This window comes from Mya arenaria, chromosome 8, assembly GCF_026914265.1.
Source record: "Mya arenaria isolate MELC-2E11 chromosome 8, ASM2691426v1".
Taxonomy (NCBI): Eukaryota; Metazoa; Mollusca; class Bivalvia; order Myida; family Myidae; genus Mya; species Mya arenaria.
Genome location: NC_069129.1, coordinates 34944725 through 34961103, shown reverse-complemented (window position 1 = coordinate 34961103; position 16379 = coordinate 34944725). Strand labels below are relative to the sequence as shown.

General features: G+C 36.4%; 2 protein-coding genes across 3 annotated transcripts in view; both read right to left on the bottom strand.

Annotated features, from left to right (window-relative positions):
- Positions 1-7147: 7147 nt before the first annotated feature.
- On the bottom strand, positions 7148-11477 carry LOC128244160 (BTB/POZ domain-containing protein kctd15-like). Its single transcript, XM_052962177.1, has 3 exons — positions 11449-11477; positions 9494-9832; positions 7148-8204 (listed from the first exon to the last, which is right to left on the bottom strand). The coding sequence occupies exons 1-3, from the start codon at positions 11475-11477 to the stop codon at positions 7583-7585; spliced, it is 990 nt and encodes a 329-aa protein (XP_052818137.1). The 3' UTR covers positions 7148-7582.
- A 1302-nt stretch (positions 11478-12779) lies between these two features.
- The window catches only part of LOC128244899 (protein LSM14 homolog A-like), a 46897-nt gene continuing 43297 nt past the window's right edge, over positions 12780-16379 (bottom strand). For both annotated transcript variants that reach the window (XM_052963019.1, XM_052963020.1), the window contains 2 exons: positions 16029-16144; positions 12780-15685 (listed from right to left, as the gene is read on the bottom strand). In XM_052963019.1, the coding sequence (XP_052818979.1) occupies positions 15647-15685; positions 16029-16144 (155 nt within the window). In that variant the 3' untranslated portion in view covers positions 12780-15646. The remainder of the gene's footprint in view (positions 15686-16028; positions 16145-16379) is intronic.

Here is a 16379-nt window from a genome sequence, read left to right as displayed (position 1 = left end):
TTGTCAAACTTCTGAAAAACCGTAACCGGAATATATCAAATATTTATTTAAAACGGCAGATGTTGACGGCACAGATGGTGTCACATTCTGCACAGTGGTTACCTCCCTTTTAAACCATAACTGTTAGTAGACCGATCGATATAGGATTAAAATATCAATACATTATTTTAGATGCTATTTTAGCACAATTCAAAATACAATATTTGGGGACTCTTCTTTATTTCATTAAAGTTTATGATTTACATATAAGCACAACATGCATATACAAGCTTTTATGGATTGTGTTTAATGTTATTTGTGTTTGTCCTTTGATCGAATATATAGATATTTTTTGCTTATTAAATATTAAGTGTTAAGAAGAAGAAAACAATGTGTTTTTTTAAAGTGCTAAAACTGAAGACAAGAAAGATAATTGTTTATCTATTTTAATTTGAGACCATTGCAAACATCAATTCCCAACTGTTTGCAATCTTATGCAATGTTTAAAAAATGATTCAATAAAAATTGCTTTAGCTTTTTATGTTATATTGTATGATATAATGAAACAAAAAGTTAGGAATGATTGTTATTTAATTCATGAAAAAAAATTGATGTTTTTATTCTCGTAGGCTCGCCAAGGCGCGTAGCTTCCTATAGGCCGTATAGGCCGCCGCCTACACAATTTTCAGAAAATAATAATAATAAAAATGCCAAATCTGCAATAAAAACTTAATTAATATATCGGAAACCAGGTATTTCAAATCTATCGTTTTCCTTTTCACTAAAATACACATTCATACGACATTAATGTTACGTATATAAGTTGTCGAAATGTGCATACTAGTAGTCTGCACTTTGACGCTGTTCATTACATAAAACATTTATTTAAGGTAAAACATATCGTTACTCTCATTAATGTTTTTACAACAAAGAAATATATGCTAAAACGCACCCAAGACCACCTATCTTAAACGAAATCCCGGGGATGCATGCCCTCGTGACCCCCCCCCCCTCCCCTCCTCAGAAAGTGGCCTACACATATACTTATGTCAAGCTACGCCCCTGTCGCCGACTAATCAAAACGTTTCATTTCCTTTATTTCTTCGACATTCCTTATTTCTTCGACATTATTAATTAAATTCAACATTTGATTGGTCTACAATCTAAGTACTTTTTTAAGATCCGGATGTGAATACAGAAACAAAGAGTGCTTGTGTTCAAGTATCAATATTTTATTAAAATTGAATGAAAAAGAAGCAAAAAATGTTCTTTTTGCAGAGAACTTGACTGAAGTTGACACTCTATTGCAGAAATTGATAGTTTTCAATGTAAATATTGGAAAAATCATAGCTTGTGGAAGTCTGAAAATTAGTTGTTTGTAGCCGATTGACTCCCTGGCGGAAGGGTTATGTATTTGAACTCAATTTTGACAGTCGGGTCAATGGTTAACATGGTGTTTTCTTGTGATTATATTTTGTGTCTTGAATTGTTCTAGAGATGCCATGTCCTTGTTTTTCAATTGGGGTGTGTATAAAGTCAAAAGCCAGGTTAGTGTCTATATGAAACATATAGTAAAAATAACTGTGGTCTCACGCCTGATATAGAGGAAGCTTTTGGAGGGGTGGCCTATTTTAAATTGTTATAAATTCTTAATTTATACAGCTATCTGGTTGAAATTTGGCCAGTTGACAGTGCTTAGCCATAGAATATTGGTGTTTGAGTATGAAATGTGAAAATCTTATATTACATAATATAAATTAATAATATATAATTTTCTTATATATTTTTGACATTTTTAAAAAAAACTACTTTCACTTTCAATTTAATGTTTGGAAATAGTTCCAAATGATGGTAACTAATGAATGAAAGCCTCACTTTCAATTCCAAAGTATAAATGGAGGGATTTTTTTAACATAGGAAGCAGACCCAGGAGGAACTGTCTGTTGAAGACCCCCCCCCCCCCCCACCAAGCTGCCCACCAGAGGCCAAGCTGTACTTGGTGTTTGCCAACATGCTGTAATTTGTAAGTACTTCAAGATAATATATTAGAAAATGGTATCCAAACTGAAGTACAAAGTGAGACAGTTTGGTCATAAAAGCCCATTGAGACTGTTTGTTCCATTCCTAAATGAATTTCTTTCATGTTGTCAATCATTTCTGGTGTGGCTTTAATAATAATATTATTTTCTAATGAAACTGCTGACTTGTATCAGTCTTTGGTCTGTATTGTGCATCTATTCACACATTTTGTTTGCTCTTTTAAGCAAACATTACAATAATTGCAAATTCTATAAGCAATTAAACAAAACTTACTGCACATAGGATGCAGAATGATGTTTTATTTAGTGTGCATATGATTTTCAGCTTATGGACAAGAAAACATATACTTTAACAATCACAGCAACACAATGAGATCCCAATTTTAAAGAAATAATGCCACCTTTCATTAATTCATTAATTCATTCTATCAATCATTCATATATATTCATTAATTCATTCATTTATTCAATTTATTCATTGAAAAACTTGACATTTCTCAAGGCAAAATAAATAAAAAGTGAGCAGCTTTCATAAAGAATAGAGCCTTTTCCCTTAATGCATTAAAAAACACAACCTTAATACAGTATAAATGTTTTAAAAACCCTAATTTATTGCTTATTTTAATAGCCAGCCTGGTTGCTGTAGCCACAGAGGAATTTTCAAGGACAAGAACCAGTGCTGGTAAAACTGTGGTCTCTGTGGTTTTCCATACCGGCTCTCGGCAAGGATTTTCAAGAAAGGAATACCATCTCCAAGTAAGAAGAAATTCTAAGCATGTCTGGTTTGAATGCTTGCAAAATGCATCTGGGTACTCAATAAGATGAGGTTTACCTTTGAGTTGTTAAAAACTGATTGCAAAATGTCCAAAAGACTATATATTCTATTAAATTTGTCCTGAAAATCTTTGAATTCATGAACTTTTCTGCATATTTATCACATTTATGACTATATTAAAGGTTGTGTATGCCTCAAATGAGTGTTTACAGGCCTTTTTCAAACTTTAACAGTAGTGGCAGATAGTTTTATTTGTGTAAAACATTGCTTTTGTGTCTTGCTTGCAGATCATGATGTGCCAATAAGCTCCAGTTAGCTGCGGCCTTTTCCCCAGGCGGTAGTCCTGCAATCTGAATCCAGGAGATGCAGCTCTGAATCCAATATTTCAGAAGAATGAGCGTTTCGGGGATATCCGACGGTGGACGTAAAGTAAAACAAACTTTAACCATCCTGGTGGCATAAATGCAACAGTAACTTGCGCAACGTGCATTAATCAAACAATGCATTATTCTGCGTCTATCAAAACGACCAGGAATACCTTAACACACCGTTAGGACAACGTCTTTTAGTTTAAGAAAACCGCGAAAAAAGGTCTCAGAAAGCTTTGCCGACATGACCACGCATTTTTTTCGTCTTCTCAAAAGCCAGATGGGATAGGCAGAAACCACAACCATCACATAGATCATACGCAAGCTATCCACACCCGGCATCGCCGTAGACAAACTATGGTGAAGACTTTAAGTCTGATCTTACAACAGCAATTTACAACAACATATCATCGGGAGTAAAGACATCTAATCCATCAACACCATGGCCAACAAAGAAAGTAAAACGGCTAGATTGTATAACCAGGCAAATACAACAAACAACTGGTACAACCACAGCAATTAAAAAAAAACACAACATAGTAGTAGAAAAAGGCAGAAAGGACATCACAACATGATGGCTTGGAGAATCAAAGCGCTTAAAGCGTTGAAAGGCGTTCGGCCTGCTACGTTTTGTGTGTACTTTCATGTTATTGTAAAACAAATTAAAAAAATGCACTGCTACGGATAAAGCATTTAGGCATTTTTTTAAGTAAAATCTTCTCTACACGTAAAACATGACTGAGTCGTATTTAGTTTGTTACCAAGAATGATCATTAAACCAAATGCATTGGACCTGTTAATTAAGCTATTGTTAAGGTTTCGTTCTACAATGACAAGTTCCTCGCGCAAAATTTCTCTGGATCGAATCAACCACATACATGTTCTATTGATTCCGTGTATGTATTGCTGTTTCTTAATATTGCACTCAATCTATGCCACAAGTAACTGATTTATTTCAGTGGTTTAAACATCCGTATGTAACATGTTCAAGATTCTGGGCTGAAATTATTGAGACAAACTGCGAAATCTTCACACACTTTCCGTTATATTCGGCATTACATGACTCTACCCACAAATTGTAGCAAGTCGAAAGCCTCTCGACGCTAAAAGCGTTTTGATTTTAATAATGGTAAAAGGTTAAATTTATGTACTTACACAGGTAAATTGTTTGATGCGACAAATTCGCATAAAAAAATATTTTGTGTAAGGACTTACTTACACTCTTAATAAAAAAAGTAAGAGACGATTTAATGTTATTTTAACCATAGGCAATATACGTGAATGAACTACAATCATCATAGAAAACATTCTGGTTTGATATCTTACGCCATATGAGCATTTAATTGCATCTTCAATACGATCTCATCTGCAATTAGAGCAGATTTGTAATTACTCATTACTGTAGGTAATTTAGATTTAGATATCAGTGTAAATCAGTGACCATCGCAATTCTAACAGCGCTGAGGTTGATACGCCCGTGCGCACATTAATTCGTCTAATGTTGAAAATGTTATGTCGATCTGCCGATGGTAAGTTCCGATTTACGGTTATTTATGTATTGTTCAACGTCAAGGTACTAAGTGACAGGCCGGGTCGAACTCGTCGGTTATAAATGTCTGCAGGCCTAGCGGTCTACAGCCTAAAAACCACAGAAAGCCGTTTTGGCGATTTGCTAAAGCAAGAAAAACAACTTTAAGACAAAGGTCGATGAAAAAAGACAGTCAAAGCAAAGCTGAATTTCTATTAAAAACAGTTCAAATCCGTATTTGCCAAAGCTGTAACAGCTAGGTGGAGAAGAAATTTCTACAAACCTTAGATATGAGCAAAGCCTAAGGGAAAAAGTCTTACAACAGTGGGCGGTTAAATTATCTCCAGTAATTACTGCAATATTCCAAACATCGATAAACTTTAGCTGACTGCACAACACCTGCCTTTAAAACCAACCTGAAGAGTATCGTCCCGTTTCACCAACCTACGTCTTAACACGTCACCTGCCGTTACATTATGGGTCATCGTGAAGAACAAAAAGCATAAACTCCTCCTAATAATGGCTTCAGACGCGGCTATTCTTGCGAATCTCAACTGATCGTCACATGATCCTTTGAACCTTCATCGAGAATAACCACACAGTAGATACCAGTATATTAGACTTAAACAAGGCGTTAAGTTCTCTCCCTTCATTTTGATCAACAGTAACTGCTGCTGTAAAAAGATGTAATGGAAAACTCAGGCATTGTGGCCACTTCCACTTACAGTCACCATATAAACACCATTGAAGACTTTTGCCAGACAAGTGTCATTTTCGTGGAAGGAAATGAGGATGTGTGCATGTCTAGTATACGGGGGGTCAAACGCAGAGGTTGATGCCGCAACTTTTGTTATGAGTTAAAATTATTGTTTAAAAAAACATGCTTTTTTAATTGTAAAAGTTCCGTATGTTTTAGAAATTAGCTCACATGTTTGTAGTTTATTTTACCAAATGCCTCGTACTAATTTTATTTGCTATACTTGATGCTCTAGGCTCAATTTTGTGAACGTTGTGGTGCCAATGAAAATGTTACATGTGTTTTTAATTTAACTCGTACGTGTATAAACCTCGGTAAAAGAAAAATAAGAGACCATACCCAAAACAACTGTTGTGGCTCCAATGATTGCCCGCCGAACATATATACTTCTCAAACGCGTCAACTACCCGTGTAAACTACGTTCTAAAGTATTTCAAAACTTTTAATTTTGATGGGACTCGTCCTCAAAATCTATATTTGTTAACTGTTATTGGGTCTCAGAAGTTACCAAATGAGGTTATAATTTAAGTTGATGGGCAATCTGAAAACAAAGTCGTCCTGGTGTTAACATTTTTTTGCGTTTTGAAAATCAGTGATCTGAAGTTGATTTTAAACTTCGTATCAGTAACATGAAGCCGCATACAGCAGCATCAAAAGACACTGTGAAGATGGGTGAAACTGGATAACGTAGTCCAGGAATTGACATATAAAAATATGGACCGCATGAGGGGCAGCTGTTTAGCAATCAAAAAAAAAGGAAATTCACAAGACTGCAGGTTGGTCAAAACCTGAAAGTTTTCCAAAGGCAGAGGAGCACTGTACAACCTTCCATCGCGCAGTTTTTAAGCATGAGGTAAAGATATACTTGTTGGACAGCCTGAACAAAATGGGGTTTTCTTACGTTGAAATCCCACTTCAGACCAAAATATGATTTAAAAACGGAATAAAATAATAATAAAATAATAATAGACGACACTTACCAAGTAAGTTGCAGTATAATTGGAATTTTGTGAGCTATAATTAGCTAATAGTGAGACTAAAATCCCACTCAAATTTACCCATAAATCATAAACTTCGTGGTTCTATATCCAATTATTTTAAGTCTGAAGAAAAAATGAAAATTTGATTTTTGATTTTGCTTTGATTGATTAGACTTAATTTTGGTAAGTGTCGATTAATTTTATAATTTATGGAACATCTACGGTAAAAAGTAGGTCAAAAGGGAAAATGTTTGGGGAAAAGTTAAAAGGTATGCTTTTTTGACAGGGTTATGTTTTTTCTAATGCTTTCTGCACACCTGTGCATAATTAGTGTTTAGTGGGCCACTGGCAAAATGCCCTTGCTCTATAACCTTTTAAAGCAAAACAACACCCACTAAACCTCTGAAGTTATGAACAAAACTTCAAAGTATACATGTTCATTTCATCAGCCAATTTCATTTCGAATTCAAAGACTTGCTTCGTATTCAGTCATTTGCCATGTATATATTTATTTCAACGGGTATAGCCAGAGTCGAAGTGATATATTATCCTCATATATACAGACATTTGAAACTTAAAATGATTAATCATTAGCTTTTCTTTCCAAAATTAAAATTGAAAAACAGGTTACATGGTTTTTAATGGTAAGTCAACAGAGAAAGCAATAAGAAAACATAATACAACAATTGAAATACAACATTTGCGGTCAAGTGAAATGATACATGCAAATACAATTTGGTACAATGATGGATCTTAAAATAAAATCTAAAATAAAATGCCTTACTTGTCCGTTGGCAAGTTCGTTAATATATTTTATCATATTTTTGTTTCCATTTATTGCCTACTAATTTCTAATCAATTATAGAACTATTGTTGAAGTTGAATATCATTCAGTTGTAAAATGACAAAAAACTGCATCATTTTTCAACTCGGAATATAAACGTTACTGAGATTAAATACCTTTAGCGCTTTATCTTTGTGTTTACATATCCAACAGCCACCAACAAAATAGGAATTTCAATTATTAAGACTTTTAAAGCTATAATTCGAGTTTAAACTGTTTTGCCGTTCAATCACGTTTCAGTAGAACGTGACAAAAGCAAAATTGGCGGGACAAAAAACAAAACAATTTTTGGTCATTTTTTTATGAGAATCGTCACTGCGCGCGCCGCCGGACAAACAGATACTCGCAAAACTGCTGACCTTCAACCCCGCCTCCTGTGGACGCTTCGATCTTAAAACGGTGGTTTAGCAGTCTTTGAAACACTTGCACAGAGTTCAGTTTACAAAACCCGTTCAAAGGGAAGCGTATCACGTAACGATTGTCTAGGTTAAAACCGGAATTCCGGGAATCGAGCAGTGCGGAGTTCAGTTCCGGAAACACTTCTTCCAGAAGGAACTTTTCTGCACTAAGGGAGATTCGCTCCCCGAGGTCCGGGCTCAGACTTACAGCCAAACAGTCACAGAATCCGTCACTCACTGGTGATTGTTCCACCATTTTGTTGTCGCGATCGATATTCTCTTTTTTTATACACCTACCTCGCCGGCGGATTTCCAGCTCTGTCAGCAGTCCGGGAATATCAAAGAAGCGAGCCTCCTCATACAACTGATCAAACTCACTGAACTTTTCCGGAAGGACTACTTTTCCCGTGCGCATGTAGTTGAGGATGTGTCGGAACATTTTGCCGTCCCTGTCGATGAAATAGTGCTGTTTAAGAGTATCGAGCACGATTGGGATGTTACCATTGAACATCTTGGCCAGTCGGGATTCCGGAAACCTGGAAATAAATAAAACGCAGACTTATAAACAGAACATAAATTTACAGTACCATTATTTTTAAACTGTATGCCAATAATTTCGGCAATTAGTCAAAACAGTTGACATAGATTCGTGTATGTCGTTCAGTAGTCGACGGGTGAGTGCAGTTTTAACTACCCCAACAATCGTCACGTACTGTGTGACCCTTTTGTGTGTTTTTTTTAAATAAAATTCAGTGGATAAATAAAGGTAACATGTAATCCAACTATAACTTTTGAACATTAGAACAAAACATTTAGTTAATGCAATTTGAAAGATTTTGTGTGTTGGCTGTTGTGCAGTTTACACAAACAATAATCAGCGCTGATAAGGGCAAACTGCAGCGCCATAGTAGTTTTGCACCTAAATGGACGCATATAATTAGAGAGGAAGCTATAGAAGCTATCGTTTCAAGCAATTTCAATTCTGCAAGGCTGGTTTTCCCCAAAGCAAAAGGCATCATCAAAGACGGGGCATCCTGAAGATAACAACATATGGCGCTTTGATCTTGATAAAAACCTGCAGGCCAAAGTTTCAGAAAATTTCTTAAGATGTTTATTAAACCAAAAAATTATATGAAATTAAAGTATTTTTCAAACATCTCGTATGATTACTTTCCTGCTAAATGCGCCTGACAAGTGCGCGACAACGCAATATCATTCAGTTTACCACTCCATTTATACGGTTGACTTTTAATTGATCTAAAAGGTTCATAAGCCTGAAGCAAACTCTCGAAAATCATTTTCAATTGTCTTTAGTCAGATCTGATGGTAACACGGGGAAATGTTTCCCCGTAAGCCAAAACGTTCTTGCTTATTAACGCACGAGCCCTCGGGCTAGCGATCATTGCCACGGTAACGGAGTAATTGGGGGGAAATCGTTAATTCTCGGCGAAGCCTCGGGGTTTCAACTTCACTCTTACCGCCGGCTGCCGGCTATATCAGCTTCGCGACGATGTACATGTGTGCTTGAAAGGTTTTTCAGCAAATTATAGTTGTAGGCATTTTTGTTTGTATAGGCGATAGTTGAAACCAATAAACGATTCAAAGGCTCATTTGATAATCAACGTTTTAACAAATACTTAAAAATACACAACTGACATTATGGTTTATTAACAAACTGTTTGGTTGAGCAAAATCACCATACAACTTAATTATCACCATTGTTTATAGTGTTATTAAAGTGACATAATGTATACCTATAATGGTTATATAAAAATCCTCCTGTAACATTAGGTTGTACATTATTCTCGATTTATGCCATTCTTACCGTGTGAGGGTCTCAAGGGAAGATGTGTAAATGACGCCACCGACGTCAATATGGACCGGGGCTGTGTAACGGGTTGGAGTAGCTGGGAAGGGAACCCCGGATATCTTGGCAGGATATCCGCCATTCTGTGTCGCGTGGCCGGGCGACGAGACACTGGGTGACGCCAGGCGGCGTGCCGGTGCCGTCCCCGAATTCTCGGGGAGCGAGACTTTTAGCTCCAGCTTGATCTTGGAGCCTTGGACGAGCCGAACGGGAGAGAAATAGGTGGATAGTTTACAAAGGTGGTCGGCAGTCGTTTGTGATCGTTCACGTCTTTTCTTGTTGTGTGCAGGCAAAACTCTGTACAACAAACAAAATATAAACTTAGGGTCCTGCTAAAGCAAGTTAAGAACTACTAAATCCTTTAAATTCAATACTATTGCTAATGTATATGTGTATAAATAACAGTTTGCCTTTTTCGAACCCCCTTTTCCATGAAAACTGAGTCATTGAAGATGATTATCATGAAAATAAGTTGTTGTTTTTTTAATTCGCAAATTCATGCAACAGTTAGAAAACAAGCGTCCTTTCTGAAAATTAACTATTGTTTTCATAGGGTTTTTAAGTAGCTCTTTGTAGTTCTTAGTGGCCTTAGCAGGACAGAAAGATAATCAGTATAGCTTTAATATAACAGTTTTGACATCAAGAAGTACCTATTCTGGTGTGCGAATGTTTCACTGCACCACACTAATACGCCAAACACGCCTACGAAGCTGCCCGAGACAAATTGTTTGAGACATGTACTTACCATAAACGTTAATGTGACCAACGTGCAATTCCTTCGAACTTAGGCAATCCAACCATATGCAATACTAAACCCGCAAGTAAAGTCCAACACTAAACCAATGTTATTCAGGCAAACATGTCAGTTTGTGACAGTGTCTAATTTTGAACTGAACAGAAGGCAAATATGTCCATGCCCCGGGGAGCTTCAATAAATTCCCGTCACCGGGCCCCGGGTGAAAAGCATTCTCCTAATTGGGTGTACATTCATATCCACTCCGTTGACCCCTTATCCCCACCCCCGGGCGCAATTCCTCGGTGTTTATACAGGGCATATTGGCAGAGTATGAATGGTCTTTGTCCTGTAACCTATGCCTCGAGGCAGTCCGCATTTCACGCTAATTGGACACCAGTTTTCATTGGAAAATTTGCTTAAAGCTTGAATTTATACATGTGCAAAGTAAATATTGAAATATGATCTTCCACCCTAAATACAGCAAGTTCTTTGATTTCTTTAAAACAAATCGCGTTTGACTGAAATTGACGTGTAAAACCCGTTTGTAACCATTTGTTTTAACGTTTGATTTTCAGTACAGAATCCGGGGTACACCGCTCTCTTCCTATGACATATAAGGCGTTCAAAATCACGATATTTTAAGAGTTTCTGAATTTTCCTAAGATGATAGTATACATGGTATTAAGAGGCCATTTCATTACATGGAACCACATTTAACTCACACAACCGAGATTGTGTCCATAGGATGGGGGTCATATCCTCGAGAAAACCTTGATCAATCCCATTCATGAGGCAGCTGCTTAATATATTACTTTAACTGCTGTAATTAACGTCCAGGTTAGAAACGTTTATCGGTAATGGTGTTTCAGACGAATGACAAGAAGGTTAAACATAAACTAACACATTCAGTGAGTTTTTAATGCAATATTTCTTGCTACATACCGCTACTACATATTCGAATTAAATGCAAAAGAAACGTTGAACAAAACATTCATACCTCAAAACTGGAAAGCTCACTGGAAACTTCAAAAGTCCAAATCACGACCACTCTGTCAGTATTTTACAAATATTTTTTTTTATTAAGTTACATGTTAACACTAGAAGCACATGTTTTGAACAGGGAAATATTCACTCGGGCAGAATGTTTTTATCCGAGGCGGTTCAATACAACACTGACGCTCTCGCGGGTAGAGTGCCCCGGGCCATATCACTTCAACCGTTTCTCTCTCGTACAGAGCTTTAGTGGCGAAATAGAAGCTTAATGAAAGCGAATGGGCCTCAGGCACAGCCGCTGCTATGACAACGGATTAAATACTGCTGGTGTTCAAGAGAATATAAAGTATATTATTGAGTTTCAATATTGCCACATAACTTGGGGCAGTTTGTACAAATAATCTATGTATATTTAATGAATAATCCGCAGATAAAACGCGTCTTGTCTTTGACTGTAGGAGGTAACACAAAGACACGGACAGATCAAGTATGAGAGCCGGGACCCTGCAGTTCTAAGGAAGACATCCAAAATATCAACTAGATCAGACTTTAAAGGCCTAGGAATGTTTAGCATGACAATTCCCAGCTGTGGATCTCCTGCTAATTGCACTGATGTCACAGTAGGGGCCAATTTCCTGTTTGTTGGCTCAGGGCCATTTAGGGTCCATTGCTATAATAAAACTTCCAAAACTGCACAGCACGATAAACACAATTAAATTAGGCGATTAGATTAAGATCAATACACAGAGGTTGTGTACAATACACGTTTTTTTTTGTTGGGGGGGGGGGGGGGGGGGTCATTTTAAGGATTGAACTAGGCCTTGAAGCACCACGCTTAGTTTGGGACTATCAATTTAAACTGATGAAGCTCCATTACATATTCCACATGTTCTAAGCTTACATATTAGTATCATTTAAGTGTAACGCCAGACGACATATTCTTTCTTTCTCTAAATGTATTTTTCTATTAATTTTGAGTGAATACAAGTGGAACGCAAGCGGGATCCAACGCTCGTTTTTCATTAAGTCAAGGGGCCTAACTCCAGAACTATTTTACCGAAGTAATGCCATGTACTAGGTTCAAGTTGCGGACTATTCAGGAAATTGAGAAGCAAACAATCAGAATATTTATCAATAACAAATCTTATTTACTACGTAGTTGTACAATTAAAGAGCAGGCGACAGATATACAATATTTATATTGTATTTCACCGATTGTTGATTACACAGGTTTCATACAGCAACTTCGAACATTTTCAACTTCTTTCACTAATTATTTTCCCTGAAGGCAGATTTGTTCAATCGGGAACAAGAAATTATTTGAGGGTGTTATTTGGGTTAACTCTTAAAATTCGTGTAGATGTGCCCCAAGGGTCAGTGTTAAAATACATTGAACAAATCTTCAACAGGAACATAGACACCAGTTATTTGACCATTCATTACAGCAAGATTTATTCCCCTTTATGACACAAGATTACCGGATGTATTCTGGACAGAAAAACAAAAATTGACACATATAGAAAGTTGTTTTTATTCATTGATTTTTTTAGCATTAGTGATGTTGTATAAAATATCACGGAAATTATGGTACAATTTTCATCTCATTTCACTGGCTATCACAAGTTTACAACACCTTCAGGCAAGTAGTTTCTACAGTATAGCACATTTGTTTTACAAGATGTTGATTGAAACCACTTTATGTACAGCTGGTCAAATAGGTGAAACAATGAGAACGTATGGAACCCAAGGCACTAAATTGAACCAAATATATATGTACTGATAAATATATATCACATGAAGACATTCAGCAATTTTGTTTCAAATCTTTACTTATTGATTTTAGAAAAAGTTAATCTCTGACCTATTTTGACTAGTTTTTGACCACAAAATCTTAAGACAATTAAGTCACAATCTAAACACAAACATCAGACCTCATAGCATTCTTTTTTTCCTTGCATACAAAAATCATTTTCATATTTATTAATTTTGAAAATATGGATAATACAAGAACATGCAATGGAGACCAGTAAGGGTAAGCAAAAGTTCAAGTGTACATGACACACAGCTTGACCAAATAATCCAAACTTTGGTGTACATGGAACACAGCTTGACCAAATAATCCAAACTTTGGTGTACATGGAACACAGCTTGACCAAATAATCCAAACTTTGGTGTACATGACACACAGCTTGACCAAATAATCCAAACTTTGGTGTACATGGAACACAGCTTGACCAAATAATCCAAACTTTGGTGTACATGGCACACAGCTTGACCAAATAATCCAAACTTTGGTGTACATGGCACACAGCTTGACCAAATAATCCAAACTTTGGTGTACATGGCACACACCCTGACCAAATAATCCAAACTTTGGTGAACATGGCACACAGCCTGACCCATGTACATGGCACACAGCCTGACCAAATGATCATTTGGTGAACATGGCACACAGCCTGACCAAATAATCCAAACGTTGGTGAACATGACACACAGCCTGACGCTATGATCATTTGGTGTACATGTACCATCTACGCGTAATCCCCAGATCTGGAATGCTCATTAAATGCTCCTTCGATAATTAGTTTAAAGATCCCTAGAAAGCCAAAATATTTAGTATTAAAGTATTAAAAGGCCCATATTTCATACATTTACAAAAGTTAAATGGCATCAGCCTGCAATATACATGTACAATGATTCTTAAGTAAAATCATTAACTGTAGCATTTTTCCTTTGAAATTGTGTACTGGTCCCCATTGTTTACATGCTTCTTGTATGTGCATGACCTGTTTGAACGATAGTTCCCATCTAAAATCTAGAAATGCATGCGATAAAACACTCTGCCTTTGTTCCAGATAAGAACTGTCTTCAATGGTTACAGAAAATTGATATGCTCATTGCTGACTGCACCATTGAATATAATCACACCAACCATGGTCTTTGACATTCGAATGACAAAATCGGTATTCAAATATTCGAAAACAATTTGTTGAATTAATAGAATAAAAAAACTATTGCCTTCAACTCTGTTCTTGTGTATAAAGTTTGTTTGTCTTGTTTTTACAACGATCGGCCCCTAATGACAGAGGTGTGAATGTGATGACAATAATCTATACACGCCTCAAATGTCATTTTGGGACATATCTTCGGGTCCTATAAACAGTCCCTGTAATTTTGCAATAACTGCCAAGTGACAAGGGTCATCAAACAAGTTTGAATAATCTTCGGTAAATTTCAATACACATGCCAATTAAGGATTTAACGAATCAGCCTTCACATGTGTTGTCTTCTTCTTCCAATAAAGGAGTCCAAATCCTCATATATTCGTTTAATCGTTTTACTAGTTCCTGCGATTTTTCATAGCTATTTTCAGAAGAGGTCAATCCCAGAACAAGGCTTCTCATCCTTCAGAGACCCTCCTTTGGCGCATAACGCCACATGACAAGGAATCCATCTAATTTCACATTGTTTACAAATATGAAAGCAACGGAATTGAAATTATTCGATTTTGTTTTTTGTTTGTTCATAATGTATTGCTTTTTTCTTTCTGAAAATGGGGAATTCCAGGGTCTGCCGTGCGTACAAGCTACGGCAAAGTAGGGTTAAATATCCCGGCTATTACTTTAGCGAATAATAATTATAGTTTACTACAACTCCTAAAAGATGTATTTTAGTAATCAAATATTCGATTGAAAGAATTACCGAATATTCGAATATCAATTTTGCCATTCGTTTGCATCCCTACTTTAAATGAATGGATCACACATCTTTTAATAAAGATTTAAACACTTTGGAAAACAACTCCATCAGTGCCTGGGTTCCACAAATCCTTCTATAAGTTACAACATATTTTGACAAACATATTCGACCTATTGACTTATTCTATAGTAACACAAATGTGCAATGTTTCATTGTTACCAAAAAACTAGCCAGTATAAACTGTTGCAGCACTGTTCAGATTCAACATGAAGCACTAGCCATGGACAAAGTGTGGTAATCTTGACGTACATCATTGCATGAATATAAATAAACATAAAAATAAGCCAGTCTTGTCACACTTACTAAAATACTGATTCAGGTGACAAGACATGTACAAATAATAAATCTAGTTCAAAAACCCAGCCATCTATAACCAATTTCGGTATTTCTCCCATATGCTACAAAAAGTTTGACTAATTACACACAGAACTTTTTTCAAATTTACACCATTTCAAGTCGTCATTCTTTGACAACAGGCTACAAAAATCTGTGTTCTTATATCGTTAAATCAACTGTGATGTCTTGTGCAGGAAATGGAGTTGAAACAGAGATCTGGGAGAATTTTAGTGGACCAGATTGCAACGTTATCTGAGCACCATCCTCATCCTTACATGGCTTGGTAACTATGATTCTGTTGTGGCTGTCTGTCGATTGTTTTGTTCCTTAAAATGAATGAAAAAGGACATTAACAGGTAAACAATGCTCTTAAATCTATTAATTAGCTGTGTCAAGCCTTCCTGTTCAATAATGTTTTGCAACACAGTCACCGGCCATTATGTTGTGTTAAATGATTAGATAATACTGTAATATAATTCTTGGTAAATCTTAATTGATTTACTGACACGACCAGACATTATACACTGGCGGTGTCCTTGCATAAAATCCATATCATTTACCACATTCTTTAAGAACAAACAAATTAATGAACTTCGCCGAATTTCGCAATTATCTCTATAAATGTTGTTTCCCCCCCTTCCCAAAAGCCATGGTTTAAAGTGTGTGTACTTTGTTCATGTCTCTGTTCTGTCCACTGGGTGGTCTGCGGTCTTCGTAGTGGTACTCATAATCTACCCATCCCTGGTTCCGCCTATTTCCCCCACGACCACCATATCCGCCTCGACCTGTAATGTTTACAGTGGTTAACAATAGCGTCAACTGTCACAAAGTATGCACGTTTTAATTTAAGGACACCAAGATTGGTGATAAATGGTTGTACAGTAAGCCAATTTTTTTCTAAATTCAAGCCCTGGGATACAATAATTCCACCACCATAATAGTCATTCAATTATAGAATCACAAAAAATGCATCATTTGAACACTTGATAAGTATAAAAAACAAGAGGCCCAAAAGGGCCT

Bases quoted from the DNA above. Each gene is read 5' to 3' on its own strand.
- LOC128244160 (XM_052962177.1), bottom strand. From the start codon at position 11,477: ATGGCCCGGGGCACTCTACCCGCGAGAGC. The intron at 9,833-11,448 runs GTCAGTGTTGTA...TTTGTTGTACAG, and splicing joins GGCACTCTACCCGCGAGAGC to AGTTTTGCCTGCACACAACA. The intron at 8,205-9,493 runs GTAAGAATGGCA...ATTTATTTCCAG, and splicing joins TCCCTTGAGACCCTCACACG to GTTTCCGGAATCCCGACTGG.